The sequence below is a fragment of the Parambassis ranga genome, chromosome 9, assembly GCF_900634625.1.
Source record: "Parambassis ranga chromosome 9, fParRan2.1, whole genome shotgun sequence".
Taxonomy (NCBI): Eukaryota; Metazoa; Chordata; class Actinopteri; family Ambassidae; genus Parambassis; species Parambassis ranga.
Window position 1 is genome coordinate 22,742,222 of NC_041030.1, and position 15,498 is coordinate 22,757,719.

General features: G+C 51.9%; 2 protein-coding genes across 5 annotated transcripts in view; one reads left to right on the top strand and one right to left on the bottom strand.

The window, feature by feature from the left end:
• The window catches only part of fras1 (Fraser extracellular matrix complex subunit 1), a 379,111-nt gene that overhangs the window by 212,767 nt on the left and 150,846 nt on the right, over nt 1–15,498 (bottom strand). The window lies entirely within an intron of this gene.
• The window catches only part of LOC114442035 (spermatid perinuclear RNA-binding protein-like), a 28,228-nt gene that overhangs the window by 7,650 nt on the left and 5,080 nt on the right, over nt 1–15,498 (top strand). Inside the window, exons 2-11 of the mRNA XM_028415294.1 lie at nt 5,657–5,774; nt 6,895–7,124; nt 7,755–7,920; nt 8,779–8,923; nt 12,033–12,166; nt 12,876–12,971; nt 13,048–13,159; nt 13,545–13,642; nt 14,452–14,545; nt 14,648–14,716. Coding sequence (XP_028271095.1) covers nt 5,772–5,774; nt 6,895–7,124; nt 7,755–7,920; nt 8,779–8,923; nt 12,033–12,166; nt 12,876–12,971; nt 13,048–13,159; nt 13,545–13,642; nt 14,452–14,545; nt 14,648–14,716 — 1,147 coding nt within the window. The 5' untranslated portion in view covers nt 5,657–5,771. The remainder of the gene's footprint in view (nt 1–5,656; nt 5,775–6,894; nt 7,125–7,754; nt 7,921–8,778; nt 8,924–12,032; nt 12,167–12,875; nt 12,972–13,047; nt 13,160–13,544; nt 13,643–14,451; nt 14,546–14,647; nt 14,717–15,498) is intronic.

Sequence of the window (15,498 nt, forward strand, 5' to 3'; positions counted from 1 at the left end):
GAAGCATCAAGACTGTATTACTGTTCACCACCCAGGACCAGGACCAGGTCACTGGTTCAAATCCCCACCCTGACAGAGGAACTCTCAGACCACTGACGGATTATTGAGCAGCTCATCTGCAAAAGTTCGGATGTTGTTGTGATTGAAACGATCTGTGACGTGTCCCATGTCCTCTGGTACAGCTGCATGTCCAATGTGACCAAGAAGACGGAGAAGTTTGCCCTGTAAAAGGTCTGGATCGGGGTCCATGCTCCACCTCCATCAGCGACCTGATGCAGTGTGCATGTGTGCATGCCGGTCGTCCTTATGACCGTTTGTTGTGCAGGTTCCACCGTCGGAGCCGTCAGGGCCGTTTCTGTTTTGGAATCAGGGTTTAAATTTAGAAGATCTTCCTCCTGATTGATGCACAGACTATTACACACAATGTTAGCCCCCCACACACACAGAGTGCTGCTGCTTTTAGCTTCAGACAGGGATGGGAGTGCTGTGCTTACTTGGATGTTTTCAGGCCCTCAGCGCCCCGCTGATCCATTAATGCATTAATGACGGCCTAATCCGTGCTGAAAACATAAAACTGCTGCAGCTGCTGTTTCATAACAAAGCTGCTGTTTCCTCTGCGCGCCTTTAAAAACTAAAAGCTTCACCTACGCTTCACACCACGGGAGAACGGACGACCAGAGGAGCGCCGCTGTGTGTGTGTGTTGGTGTGTGTACCTGGAGAATAGCAACAAACTGATCCCTCTCCACTTTAAAACAAACACACAGACCCGTCCTGATAACAGCTCGGTGACGGCTCGGAGAGACGAGCAAGTGTTAATTAACATCCAAACTTATTCTGGAGACATTTCACAGGTCTTCACACGCTTCCTGTCACTCTCTGTTCTCCCAGAACAAACTTCAGTTTCACCTCAGTAGAGGTGATTACTGCATATTTTTGAAGGTGATCGCAGCCTCTGCCCTGTAAGCACCAGGCGTGTGTGTGTGTGTGTGTGCGCCTCCTGCCAGCTGTGCCTCACTTATATAACGCCTGTAGTCGGGTTTATTGGCTTTGCAGTCGTACATCCGAGGCTCTGTGAGCAGATCACAGAGGATCTGTGCAGCCGGTGAAGCTCTGTGCTGTGAGGAGGTGTAAGGCTCGGCCTTGCAGACCTGCACTGTCACTCAGGTCATCGGGTCAACACTCACACGGCTCCCGAAATGAAGTGTACAGGAAGAGGTGGTAGTTCTGTGCCTGACCCTCACTAACACTGAAGACCAGCTGTCTGCCTCGAGCACACAGAAGTGAGCGGCTGCACTGCGGACTGAGCACAGAGGCGGGCTGCGTGTAATCCTGTTTGTCAGGCTCTGTGAGGATTTCTCTGGACGTGATGGCGCTCTGCTCGGGCTGCACCGTGCTGCCTGCAGCTGACCGCTGCCACTCGACCCAGTGTGTGTGAGGCTCCGCAAAACATACCTGCAGAGTATAGAGTACATGTTGGAGCTCTGTCACAGCTGAGGTGTGTCAATCTAAGACAAAAAGTTCAAACAGGAAGTCAGACACAAGCAGAGACAGAGAGAAGACACAAGCAGACTTGAAGCAGCTTAGAAACAGCTGCATGAACATGTGAGAGTTTAGCTATGTTACAATAATGTGTGTGATACCAGGAGACCGCCTCCTCTTCCTCACTCACCGCAGGTCCTTGATAGCATATATATATATATATATATATATATATATATATATATCGGACTGATGTAGAGGCTGGACTCACACCCTGATTTCTACATGAGGTCATGCTGAGGATGGAACATACTGCAGCTGGACGGCTGCTGTTCCACCATGCCTCCATGATAGAGACGATATCAGAGGGACTGTTGGTGGGTGGAGGGGCAGGTGGGGCAGCATCTGCAGTACTCCTCTGCTCAGGTCTGGGGAGTGACGGAAAGAATGCTGAAAAGAGTGTCCTCCAGAGGGCAGCTGGTCGCTCCCTTACCCCGGATTTATACCAGACGCGTAACTGCAGCGCAGCGTCAGGCGCTGTGAAACAGTATTTACACCGGCCGCGTTGCAGCGTGTTTTAGAAGCGTCCCAGAAGCCTTGCCACCAAGCGTTTCAAAATAAAACGCTGTCAGACTGAACTCTCGCTGATTTAACATCGCTACCGGCAACACAGCCACCGACATGTACGAGGAGAGACTCCACTTGAAAAGTAGAGAAACGGCATTTTATAAGAACCATCAGATAAACAGCAGGTTACTACGTGACTTTGTGAATCTCACAGAGTGAAACGCTCCTGGTGTAAATTGATGTTGTGAGACAGACGGCGTATTATGTCCGTAAAGCGCACGCTATAAATCCGGGGTTAGAGGAGGAGTGAGGAGCTCCGCCGTGTGGGAGGAGCTCAGCCGTGTGGGAGGAGCTCGTGTGGGAGGAGCTCAGCCGTGTGGGAGGAGCTTGTGCTTCTCCACATTCAGAGGAGCCAGTGGAGGTGCTTTGGGCATCTGGTTAGGATGCTCTCTGAGCCGCCTGTCCGTCCCTTCACAAAAGTGTGTCTGAGTGTAGGGTTAACACGGAGTCCGTGCAGTGTGCCTCCATGTTGGCGTTCTTCGCTCTTGTGTTTGATCTGTGTGCCGATCATTTCAGAGCCTCATCAGATTATCGTGAGTGTCTGCGTCGCCTTGTGTTGTCAGAGCAGAAGTTGCTGTGTGTGAGAACACGGCTTCTTCTCTTTCTTCCATCCTGCTGCACGCTCGCAGCTTCGCACAGGGCATTATTTGAAGTCTTGTGTGAACATAAAAGGCTGCTCATAAAAGCTCCCTGCAGTGAAAACGACCCAAATAAACACAGCCTCAGAGCCATATACCCCCCCGCACGGGTTCCTCTAAACCGCCCCTCAAAATGGAGGACGGGCGCCGGGGACGGTTCTGCGTGGGGGAGGATGTTCAGCAGCACATTTTTACTGAGTCTGCAGCCTGACCTGTGACTCTGCTGCTGCTACAGCTCCACTGGGAGAGGAACCGATACACTCTGCATCCTGCTCACCGACACCACCACCACCACCATCATCATCATCATCATCGTGCAGCTGTTTGTCCTCCACTGACTATCAGCAGGCTCTGCTTCAACAAGACAAAAATTCAGGAGAAGAAGCCATCAGTCTAGGACTGGACTTTACTGATGTGAGCTGCTGTTTGGTGAAACCTCTGGCAGGGCTGTAATCAACCAAAGAAAGTCTTGGTCGACTGAAACCCTTAAATTTCAACTAAACATCGACTAATCAGGCGAGGGAGCTGTGCCGCTCCTCTGTGCTTTCTGACTAGTAGTAACATAAAGACTACGATGAGTAGTCATGTATTTGCTTATTATTACATCGTTTTGACCCGATTGTTTTTGAGCTGAAATTAATTACACACAGACAACAGACACAGAGCTGTGACAGACAGACACGTTATTGATCCGCGAGGGGAAATTCAGGATGCAACTTTTTTCCATGAAACGCTGCCACACTGCAGATGTCTCTGACATAGAAGAGGAGGACTGACTGAAATGACACGGTCAAAACTAAAGAAACCACCGGGCCGGTACTCTCTGTCTGTCGGGCTAAACCAAAGTAGTGAAAACAAGATCAAAGATCGACTGCTCCCCTGTGAAACGGGTGCGCCGAAAACACCCCCATTAGCACTTGGTACAGTCCTGTAACGCTTCAAAAAGTCGACCAACCAGAATATTGGTCGAGCCAGAACGCATCGACCAGTCGACTGCGAGATTACAGCCCTAGCCTCTGGCAGAGTGTTGGTCCCTGCTTCAGTTTTCAACGTGGGCGAAGTGAGACTGTAACTGTGATTAAGGCAAACAAACAGACTGATCGGCCTTAACTGTGTTCAGGTGTTTATGCCTCTTCTTATCACAGGACAACATGTCGGCGCGGCGCCGTGCAGAAAGTCTATTTTTATATATAGAGGAGAAGCGCTCCTGCTCCTGTGTACGTGCGCTCGCTCTCTGGCCGGTTGTCTTTTTGTCACGCTGAGCGGACCATCTGCCGCTGCTGCAGCACCGTCAACGTCCTTAAAAAGTCATTGCTGCATTTTTAATTATCTGGCTTTAATCACCTCCCCTCTTCAGGGAGATGAAAGGTTATGAGAAAATGAGCCCACATGGGGAATTGATTACAAAGTGCAGCTCTGTGCGGCGTGTTAGCGCCGCCACACAAAGCCCTGCAGCTGCTGTTCCAGTGTTTTCAGTGTTTCCGTCCTCTCTGGATCAGGATGTCACAGATCTGTTTGGATGGAGGTCGAGCCTCCAGCCTGACACACGTTCTGACGCTGTGGTCCCTGTAAGTACGGACGTTTGCATGGTTTTCACTGGACGGTAACCTGACTGCTCACAGCCTGCCATCACCAGGAGGACTTCATACGAGCCGGATGATGCTTCCTAGCATGATGTCTGTTTTTGAGGGCGGGACTTGTTGCCATGACAGCCTTGCCATGTTGGAGACGTTTACATGTCATCCTCCCACTCGTTAGCAGGTGGAGGTGAAGAAATGTCTGAGTCAGGTGAGCTGAGGTTCGCTCGCGCCTGCAGAGCGGTGACAGGAAGCTTCCTCCATTATGTTATCAGTGAGCTGCCACGTGGACGAAGCAGCCTCACCTTCATGTGTCCTCCTCCTCCTCAGTGATCCATCACTGCTGCTCACTCAAACACTGTCACCAGGTGCAGCATCAGGGTGAATGTGGTGTGAGCCGGAGGCTCGTTAGCATTCATGTGCTGCCGCGCTGCTCTCCATGTGTAGCTGCGTCTTCCATTATTGAGCAGTAAACACTTTGAAGTTCTGCTGTTTGGGGACTTTTTGTTCCAAAACAGCCTGTGAGGCCATGAAAGGTAGAAACATCTCCCACTTATCGTGTCGTATTGATCAGCAGCTTATTTCCTGGAGGAGCTTTCTGGGTCATTTGCCGCGTGGTTGAAAGGATTCTGCTCTCAGAGCACAGAGGAGCTGTGGCTCCGCTCCGGCTCTGAGATCCAGGTCAAGGTGACGGAGAAACGAATCGACGTTCAGCTCGACCTCACAGGTCCCCGCGGGATGTCACACAGCTGCACCCCCCACACCGACCTCCGCCCCCTCCTCCATCTCATCAGCATGTGACCGCGCGGGCAAACCGAAGCTTCATCTGAACTCACACTCAAAGAGCAGCGTCCGAATCAAAGAGGGGAAAAACAGTGATGTTTAAAATGATCATTAATGATCACCGATATCAGTCCAGTACAAACACATGACAGGACAGCTGTTGGAGACATTCAGCTCCGTCAGAGCGTGTCCTGTGATGGAGATGAACATCCACCTGCTGCACGAGTGTTTCTGCGAGGTCTGTCAGCAGTCTGTGCAGAACTCTTCTTCTCCTGTGTTTTCTATCTGCTGCATTTTTGCAGATCAACTCAGATGCTTGTACTTACCAGTTGTGAGAGATGAAGCACAATGGCTGCACGTCTGACATTTGGGATTATCATGCAGCCTCACATTTGAAGCCTTTAGCTGATGTTTATTCAGAGCAGCTTAGAATAAGCTTTAAATCCTGGATCACCCACATCATCACCAACAAACTGTACTAATGCAGATTAGAGCCACAGCCCCGACACGTTCAAACCAAAGTTCATGTTGTTCTGTTTCTTTCTCTGCAGCGACGCTCCGATCGAGAGGCCGGCAGCTGAGAGCCGCGTGGCTGCATGAGGAGGCCGAGTGACCGGACTCTGGTCCTCAGCTAGACCCCCCTCCACACGCCCGGACGGCCTGGACATGGTGAGCCTGCTGTCATGTCTTATATCTATTTACAGAGGATTATTCTGTTAAACACGGGCTGAACCCTCTGATATCTGCTGTAGAATGTGAACCTTACTGCTTCAGTTCTACCACAGGAAGACTCTCTGAGTGTGGGTCATGTGACTGCTGCTCACATGTGACTCCATCGTGGCGTCCTGCTGGCTGCTGAGGACGACAGGATGTTTTATTTTTGGAGCATTTTTGATAATTATTTGTAGAATAATGATGCACGTGGTGCATTCAAGGACCCTCTGAGGTGGCTCTCAGAGTCCAGTGATTACTGATGTTTGACGATGAGTGTCTGCTGTCATCACTCACAGGAAGCACGTCTGCATTTACAGAGAAAACACAGCGTGAAGGAATTATTCCTGATTTTAGTAAACGGCCTCCCCGCAATGCAATTAATTAAACTGGGAATGTGATTATCTTGTAATTGCGGTGTGAAGCCGTCTGGTAAGTAAGAAATAAAAGGCACCTGGCTGCGATCCAGAGTCAGCAGCGATGCTGTGAAAGCCTTTCATTTGGATCTGGTTAATGTCTGCGTGTTGCTTTGTGTGTTGATGGTTGTCGACGGCGCCCGCTGCTCGCTGCTACACGGCCTCAGATGCCCCCGGCGGTCCAACCACAGATTAGCTGGGTTGTTGTGATGAACGACCCTCGCCGCTCCTGCACAAGCCCCCGAGAATCATGAGCATGAATTATTAAAGCGGCGTCATAAATAAGTCAGCGTAATGAGGGGGTGCTTACACGCTGCAGGCAGGGGGAGGAGGGGGGAGGAGGGGGAGGAGGAAGGGATGATTGAGAGAGAGAGAGCATTTTGACCTTGGACTGAAGCTCGGCCCGGCAGGCTGACACACTCGGGCAGCGAGTAAATTCTACACACAAGCCTTTTTCTCAGGCTTGTAAATGTTAATGTTAAATAACGGCGGCGGCGGCGGCGAGGCCACGCGCTGGCAGCAGGTCACCTCAGGTGTTCCTGTGACGAGCGTCTGAGCTCATTAATAACTCTGACTGTGAACTGAGTTCTGATGATACGGAGCTCACAGAATGTCCAAAGCCATGTGGACATCTGATGATTCGTGTCTCCTCTGACCTCCAGAGGTCGTTTCGATCATTTGGAAACGACGACCGCCACGTCATGGCCAAGCACGCCAGCATCTACCCAGAGCCAGAGGAGCTGGAGGCCGTCCAGACGCTGGTGTCCACCGTGGAGGGAGCCCTCAAGAAGGTCTCTGATTGGATGGATGGCCTCAACAAGTCCTCAGGGAAGATCTCCACCAGTGACGAGTCCAGGGACACCACGGAGGAGGAAGACGCCGCAGAGACAAAGTAGGTCCTCTGTGTGTGTGTGTGGTGAGCAGTGCAGAGGGAGACACACACAGCTGCCTGTGGCGATGTTAAAGGGCTGTTTCACTCTAAATAATGTGTTGGTCTCTATTTTAAATGTCTGCAGAGATTCAGAATCCTCAGAAAATAAGCTGAAAACATGTTTGTTTCTGAAATATTTCTTTTTTAAAATATAGAAGTTACAAGAACTAAGTGGTCTTGTGTGAAATTAAACACAACCTCTAAGTGTCAGTCAGTCTGAAATGTTGTGTTTCTCACACTGCCTCCCTGTGGTTCAAAGTGGTAACAACAGGTAGACATGCTCATCTCCAGAGCTCCAGATGTTTTGGTATCAGTTTTCTAATTAAAAGATCGTTTCTTCATTAATTATGCATGTTTAATAAAAGCACTTTAAACATTAGAACCAGAAACGTCTTGTAAACAGTGACACCTGTGGCTGCTCAGTGAACTGCAGACACATTAAACAGGAGTTTTTGTCGCCTCACAGTCTCAGTGTGGAGATAACAAGTGACTAAACACCAGAACAAGATGAACCTGATGCATGCAGCCGCTCAGTCACCGTGTGTGTGTGTCACCTGTGAGGTAACCTGGCTCTGCTCCACCTGTCCTCAGGACGGACAGGACGTCGGTGCTGTGTGGGGTGACGCGCGTCGGCCTGGTGGCCAAAGGCCTGCTGATCAAAGGGGACATGGACCTGGAGCTGGTGCTGATGTGTCGAGAGAAACCCACCAAGCTGCTGCTGTACACCGTCAGCGCCAACCTGCCGCTGCAGATCCAGGTACGCCTGCACACAACCAGAGGAAGAACACATGACATGGTACCAGGTCTCAGTGCAGACGACTTACATACAGTGTTTTATGTAGAGACAGCCTGGCTGTAAAGGACAGATCAGGAATGAGCTCAAGAGCCGAACTGAACAGACGAGAGGAAGAAATATGAGGAATGACCGAGCTGTAGAGGGACAGGAGGCGACTTTCTGCCAGTAACCTTTCAAAATAAAAGACCTGTCCAAGAGTTTAAATCGAGGTTCTGCTGGAACTGAGGAAGCCAGTTTCCCTGATTTAAACTTTGAACATAACATGAGCTGAATGAATGAAAGCATGAGTGCAGCAGGAGAGAGTCTCCTTTCTGTTTGAGTAACATCGAGACAGAACTCACCTGAGTCAGGTTTTAATACTTCAGAGGTCTGATTCAGGGGAGCATCTCCACACACACACACACACACACCTCCAGCACACAGCAGCTAACAGAGCAGCTGAACGTGCTTCCTGTGCTCCCCTCTCAGTTAATTACCTGCCAGAGCTGCCGAGCGCGCTTCATCATCAGCAGAGGAAACGTTCCCAGCTCTCATTTCCTCCAAACTGAGGCAGATTGACAGGCAGAGGGCTGATGGATGAGGTGAATTCTCAGAGGGACAGGATGGAGGGAGCTCGGCTGAAGGAAACGTCTGTTCTGTTAAATACGTTTAATGTAACTTTATTTTGACCTTTGACCTCCAGATTGTTTCATCAGTTCATTGTGAAGATTTGTTCCTGAGAACACGAGGCTGTGAAGTTCTTTCTGCCTTCAGATGTGTTTCACGCCGTGTGTGTGCACGTGTTGTGGCTCTGATTAACGGCGCCTTCCTGCCTTGCAGACGATGACGGACGACAAATATGAAGTGCGCTCGTGCGTGCCTGAAGCCGCCATCCAGGTCTGCAGCACCAAGGACCCCCGACTCACGCTGAAGGTCACCCTGTCCTCCTTAGCCATGAGGGAGGAGCACAGCCCCACGGAAGAAGGTACTGGCTCCGCCTCCCCCTCCCCCTCCCCCTCCTGCTGTTATTTGACCTTTAGATGCTGGAATCGAACGGTGCACAGGAGTGAAACCTGAGCCTGAGACAGGAGACGGTCTGAGGAAACCTGGGGACTGTGATACGTGAAAGCTGAGAGGTGAGCAGGGCCGATATGGATCTGGGTCGAGTGCGGTGGAAAGAGCAGACGGCCGGGGGAAGGATGGTTGGGATGGACAGAAAAAGGAGACGCCTGTCTCAGGTGTCCCCCTGCATTCTGCTGCATCTCTGATACCTCGGAGCAAAGAGGCAGCCCCCTTCAGGCCTTTCAAAAACCACCTCCCCACCCTGTCCGGTCTCTGAGCTCCGACAGTTCAGCTCCTCTGTGTTTGTTCAGAAATTAAAACGATAGGTGAGTGAGGCCCGAGGAGCGGCGGCCCCGTGGTTCGCGCTCTCAGCGGGGATGATGGAGTCGAGCTGTCACAAACGCTAGAAAGATGGATTTGGCAGAGAGGCGGCCGCTGAGGGTCATCCCTCCTCCAGCTCCCGCGGCCTGTCCACACAAACGAGGACACCGAGTTTGTTTTGTCTCAATCACGGTGAAATCCCTTGAAAATAAAAGCGTTTGAATCTGAACACGCCTCGAGAGACGCCTCGTTCACAGCAGCTCAGGCGTCTGCACTGAATCACACGCTTATGCTAAAGGTTACCTTCACATTTTAATGTCTCCGTTTAAACTGTATTCTGTAAAAACACAAGGAGCTGATGAACTCAAGCTGTGTCACAGGTCACACCACAGCCCAGCATAGCCCAGGATTCATCATGTTTACAGCAGATGCCAGTTGAAGAGAAACTGGTCAGAATCACCTGCAGGCTTCCAGGTGCGGCCTCTGAAGGGTGCAGGTCCTGAGCTGCGACACAGCTTCGGTTAAAGATGTTCTGGATCCACTTGAGCCGCTTCCTGAACACGGTCTCTGCCGGCGGCCTCCTGACCAGCTCCGTGTGCTGTTCCTCCTGTGGCTGGCCTCACTCACTCTTGGTTTTGTTGCCGTAGCTCCGCAGGTCGGCTCGCCGTCTGGATCCAACGTCTGTGCGGCTCCGCTGCTGACGAGGCTCCGCCCCCCACACCCAGCAGCAGGAAACCCCGGGTACAAGGGGCTCCCCCGACCTCCAGATCAACCTCAGACATGCTCCTCCCCCCCGTCCTCCCCCCTCTCCCCCCTCCCTCTGTTGACCGGACCTCTCTCTGGGTCACCATGAAATTCTGGTCCATGTCTACGACCGAGCAAAACGACTACATTACCCAGCAGCCCACAGCTCTGTGGCTCAAATCATGTATTGGCTCTGAATGACATCCCATAATTTCATGTTGGAGAAACGGTGTTAACTGAATGAATCTGACGTCCTGGTCACTAATCAAAACTCCCCGATGTTGTGAGGAGACCGGGGGGGCTGACCTGTGAGTGACGGCTCCCTCATGGCCTGCCGCCTCCTGGCGCTGCTGTCAGGTGGACCCCATGCACTTTGCATGATTGTGTTTGATTGACAGAGAATCAGGGATGAAAGCTCATCAGGACGCTGACAGATGGAGGGAGAGGCAGCTCAGTTTAAAGGCACAGGGCACCCAAACAGGACGGGACGTCCCGCCACCTGCATCCTGGTCATCCTGTCTGTGATGCTCACAAACAGGATGAACGGCACATCACACTGACGCCGTCCTCATGGTGCAGGGATACAGTAGCTGGTTGTAATTCGGTAGAAAGTAGTTCCCAAAATAATAATTACAACAAGTTGTGTGGACCACACTTTGTCACTACATTACCCAGAAGTTCCGGTGGCAGACCATGAGGGTCCTCAGTCCTTGGTCTTCGAGTGAGGAGGAGTGTTGTGGGACAAACCCTCCCCCTCGTGTCTCTCATCAGCTCCTTCGTTTGTCTTCACCTCTTCCATCCTGTTCAGCTTTCACTACGGTCTCACAGCGACAGACTGCAGAGCCACACGCAGCGCTGACACAGACACACACACAGACACACACACAGACACAGACAGACACAGACACACACACAGACACACACCCGGCCTGCTGGCCTCCTCCATCCAGCCTCCACCTAAAGTGCAAAAGAGAATCAAATTTTCTACCCACACTACACATCAGTCAAATCTGTCTTTCCCGAGTTCTAAAGGTCAAAGGTCGGTGCTCTGGCTGTTGCTGCTGATTTTCTGAGCTTCATTTGTGTCTGGCCTCAAACTGAAAAGTGATGAACACAGGGTGGGCCTCCTCCTGTTTGTAAGCAGGAAGCTGAGCGTCTCTGCTCCGCCTCAGGTGGAGGCGCCGCCCTGTGGCCTGCAGTCTGTCCGCCTTTTTGTCCGTCTGCTTGACTGTCCCACAGTGGACGCCCCTGTAGCTGCTCCCGAGAACAAACGGCCTTCACTTTCTTTCCAGGGTGGCGTTCTCACTCTCAGATGTTTATGTTGTCTTGTCTGCTGTCGCTCTTCTTCTGCTGCCCTCCTCCCATGGCTCGGCCTCCAGTCATGGCGGGCGCGCTCCCCACAGGAACCCGGTGTGGAGAGGCCGTTTCAAACATAAACATCTGACCGACCCCGCAAGACCGAAAATACCAGCATGGCGCCCCGGAAAAGCAGGCTGCCATTTTTTTGGGAGGAGGGGGGGACTAATGTGTCTGCACTGCTCAGGCGGCTGAGTTCCTGCATCAGACGCTTCCTAAAGTTCCGTCTGTAATCTGTTTGTACACCCCTGCCATGCTGGGATTTTCGCCCTGCGCTGTAATTGATAACACACTAATCTGGCGTGTTCCAACGCCTCCAGCCACTGATCTGCATCCAGAGTGAGACTCCGGCCGGGCAGCAAGGCGCATGCGCTCACGTCTCCTCCGGTTCCTCCCGTCAGTCTTCTCAAAGTTCCTGCTCTGTGCACGAGAATCCCTCCTCTCCCAGAAAATCACACGGCCTCTCAAAATCCCCCTCTCAGCTCATTGGGTCAGATCAGTGCCTAATGATTAGCTGTCCGACCCCGCTGCCTGTGTGTCTGTGTGTGTCTGTGTGTGAGGTCGGCCTGCTCACGCTCAGTCTGTCCTGTCTCATCCTGTCCTTCTTCCAGAGGAGGGCGATGAGGACGCCGACAAGGAGAGGGAGGACAAGGAGGAGGAGGCGGAGGAAGAGGAGGAAGACGTCCTGGACCAGCAGAAGTGCCGGGCTGCGCTGGCTTCACTCCGGCACGCCAAGTGGTTCCAGGTGAGCACAGCCACAGTCTGAAGAGAAGCACACAGCTTTACCAGCTTCATAAACACAAACTCAGACAGAACGACGGAGCAGATGAAGCTCACTGACCTGTAGCCAGGATTTTAGATGGAGCGTATTATAGTACAGATGTCGCTGACTTTTTGGACGCTCTGTATTTCTAAAATCCGATGACAGAGAGGGCAGAACAGAATGAAGAGAGGAAGACGAGAGGGATTCAAGTCATGAAGAGGCTCTTTATCTGCTCAGGAGGAGGATGAAGGTCAGGTGTGGCAGAGAGGAGGGTGAAGGTCAGGTGTAGGAGGGTGAAGGTCAGGTGTAGGAGGGTGAAGGTCAGGTGTAGGAGGGTGAAGGTCAGGTCCGGCAGACAGAAGCTTCTCTCGGGGAAGGAGCGCTGAATGCCAGGGCAGCATCAGAACTGCTGTGTGACGCCGACAGGAATAAGATGACGTCCACTCAGCTGTAGAGACGTCTGAGCTGTCAGGGGGAGCACAGGCGTCAGTAATCTGCAGCTTCCTTTGGTTTTAACATTCAGCTTTAAGTGGAGAGATCTACAGAGCTTTTCTGATTGTCAGTCACTGTTTACTCATCAAGTTCAGACGTCAGTGCGGTGTCAGAGGTCACAGGCTCACAGCAGCAGACTGTCTGCGGGACGTGCTGCTGTCTCTGGGAGATGCTCAGTTCTGTCCATCTGTCTCCTCAGGCCAGAGTCACTGAACTCAAGTCCTGTGTCGTGGTGCTGAGGATCCTCAGAGACATGTGCAACCGACTGCCTGTGTGGCAGCCGCTCAAAGGATGGGTGGGTGACGGTGGCGGAGTCTCAGTCGCTCTGTTGTGGCAGTAAACTCTGATGACTGACAGTCCTCTCCCCGCAGCCTCTGGAGCTGATCTGTGAGAAGGCCATCGGCACCTGTAACCGGCTGCTGGGTCCAGGTGAAGCCCTGCGCCGCGTCATGGAGTGCATCGCCTCAGGGATCCTCTTACCAGGTCAGCCCTCCTTCACTGCAGCCTCTGGCCTCCGCAGGCCTCCATGTTTATGAAGCCTCTGGACAATGTTCACAGAGCACCAGCAGAAGAGAGCTGCAGGAAGCTCTGGACCTCCAGAACGGAGTGAATGAGCTCCTGAGGAGCAGCTGGTCCTCAGACGTTTTGTTCCACGTTTCCAGTAAAGGAAGGGTTGTGTGTGTGATGCGAGGCGGCTGCAGCTCCTCTTTGATCAGCTTCCTGTCAGCTTGTCTCCTGAAGGCTCTGAATCATTGATGAGAGTTTAACGCAGAGTGCTTTTCATTAGGCATTAAATAACCTGCGTGTGTGTCTGTGTGTGTTTGTGTGTCAGTGCTGAGAACACTGAGGGTTTTTTTTTTCTTTGCAGGAGGTCCGGGGGTTCATGACCCCTGTGAGCGGGAACCCACAGACAGCCTGTCGGAGCTGGAGGCCCAGCAGGCCGACGCCCTCACACACAGCGCGCAGGTCGGTCTGCAGCCTCACGGCTTCGTCTGTGACTGAGTTTCTTCTTATGACTGTCTGACTGTCCTGATGCGGTAAAGTTGTTCAGCTCACAGACGTAAAGTGACTCTGATCCGGTCCGGGATGAAACGCCTGCTGCGATTTTATAGAACAACGTTTTAAAATGGAAAAGCCACGTTGGGAATATTCAGGGTCTTCAGGGATCATTTCAGTCCGACCTCCCAGGAGGAGAGTAACATGGCTCTGCTCTGTTTATCATGAGCGGCTTCTTCACATCGAGCCCTCAGAGCATCATAACGCTGCTTCCTGTTTCACCTCAGAGTGTGTGTGTGTGTGTGTGTGGGGGGGTCTTCTACGAGTCAGCATCTCTCCCAGAGACCACACACACACACACGGCCTCCCTCCTGCTGCACTGATTGAAGGAGGGCTATTTAAAGCGAGTCCTGGCGGCCCGGTGGAGCCCCGCGCTCACGTCAGCACACAGAAGCCCGGGCGCTGACCTCCGATTGGCAGCCGTCAAACACTGGCAGCCTAATTAGCCATCTAATGAGCGTGGGAACACTCAACCCTGTCTACACCCACAACAACACTAACACTATCACTGCCTCAGCCACCGCACAACACACACAGCACCACAACAACACACACAACACCACAACAACAGAGATGCCCCCAGGCAGAGACACATGAAGGCGTCTTCAGATTCATGCTGCGTCTCTCTTCTGTGCTCTTCTGTTTAAGCCTCCTTACGCTGCTTACTCCTCACGCTTGGTTCTCTCCTCTGTGTGTTTGTGTGTCTGTGTGTGTTCCAGCATGCGTTGCGTCTTCTAGCCTTTGGACAGCTTTACAAAGTCTTGAACATGGATCCTCTGCCTGCCAGCAAACCCACGCCGAGGCTGTTAGAAGGTGTGTGTGTGTTTGGTGTTTTTATCTTTGTGTGTGTGTGTGTCTGTGTGTGTGTGACCTGAAACATTTTAAATGATCAGCTGCTTTGTGTCCGTTCTGCAGGCGGCTGTCAGAAGAGGCTCCGGCAGGACGTGGGGTCAGACGACAGAGACTTCGTCAAAAGGATGAAAGGTGACTTGGACCGGCCTCTCTGAAGGCTCCACGGATCAGAACCCTGCTTCTGTCACACCTGAAACTCACAAACGTTAGCGCAGACTGACACACACTTCTCACAGTGATGATAAGAAAAGAGTTCATCTGCTGCAGGCTGTCATATGTCCAGAGGAAACAGAGGCACTGTGCGCTGGTGTTCAAACTCCAAATCCCAGAATGCACTGGGCTGGAGCTGATCAGTCATTGCAGTGAGGTTTAACTCTGACAACAGACAACACGAACATAAAATGTATGTTGTGTAGTCCAGTCGCCAGGCAGCTGTGCACCGCCTCACAGCAGTTATCGTCATTCGACTCGGGTCCTATAGGAACTAAAACACCGGAAAGAATGTGGTTCCAGCTCCTCACATGCAAAGACGTGTGTTTTGAGGACATTGACAAACGTGTGATTAAAATGAGACATTTAAAGATGTTTTCTCATAATGAATCACTTAATTGAGTGAATCTGCAGATGTAGTGATTAGTTGCAGCCTCCGCCTCCCTCCCCCTCAGTAATTAAATCGGCCCTCACCGGGACGAGCGTCCCCGGCAACTCTCATCTGCCTCCAGTTCAAAGGAGGCGACGGGAAGCAGATAAAGAGGGATTAATACTGCGGGCTGCTGCCATGCAATTATCTCATCACCTCCCACCACACACACACACACACACCGTCCATCAGCAGCTTCACATTCATGCATCTACAGAGTGAAGCCGTCAGTCTGCACCTCACAGCATCGCCTGCACTCACTGCCTTTGATGTA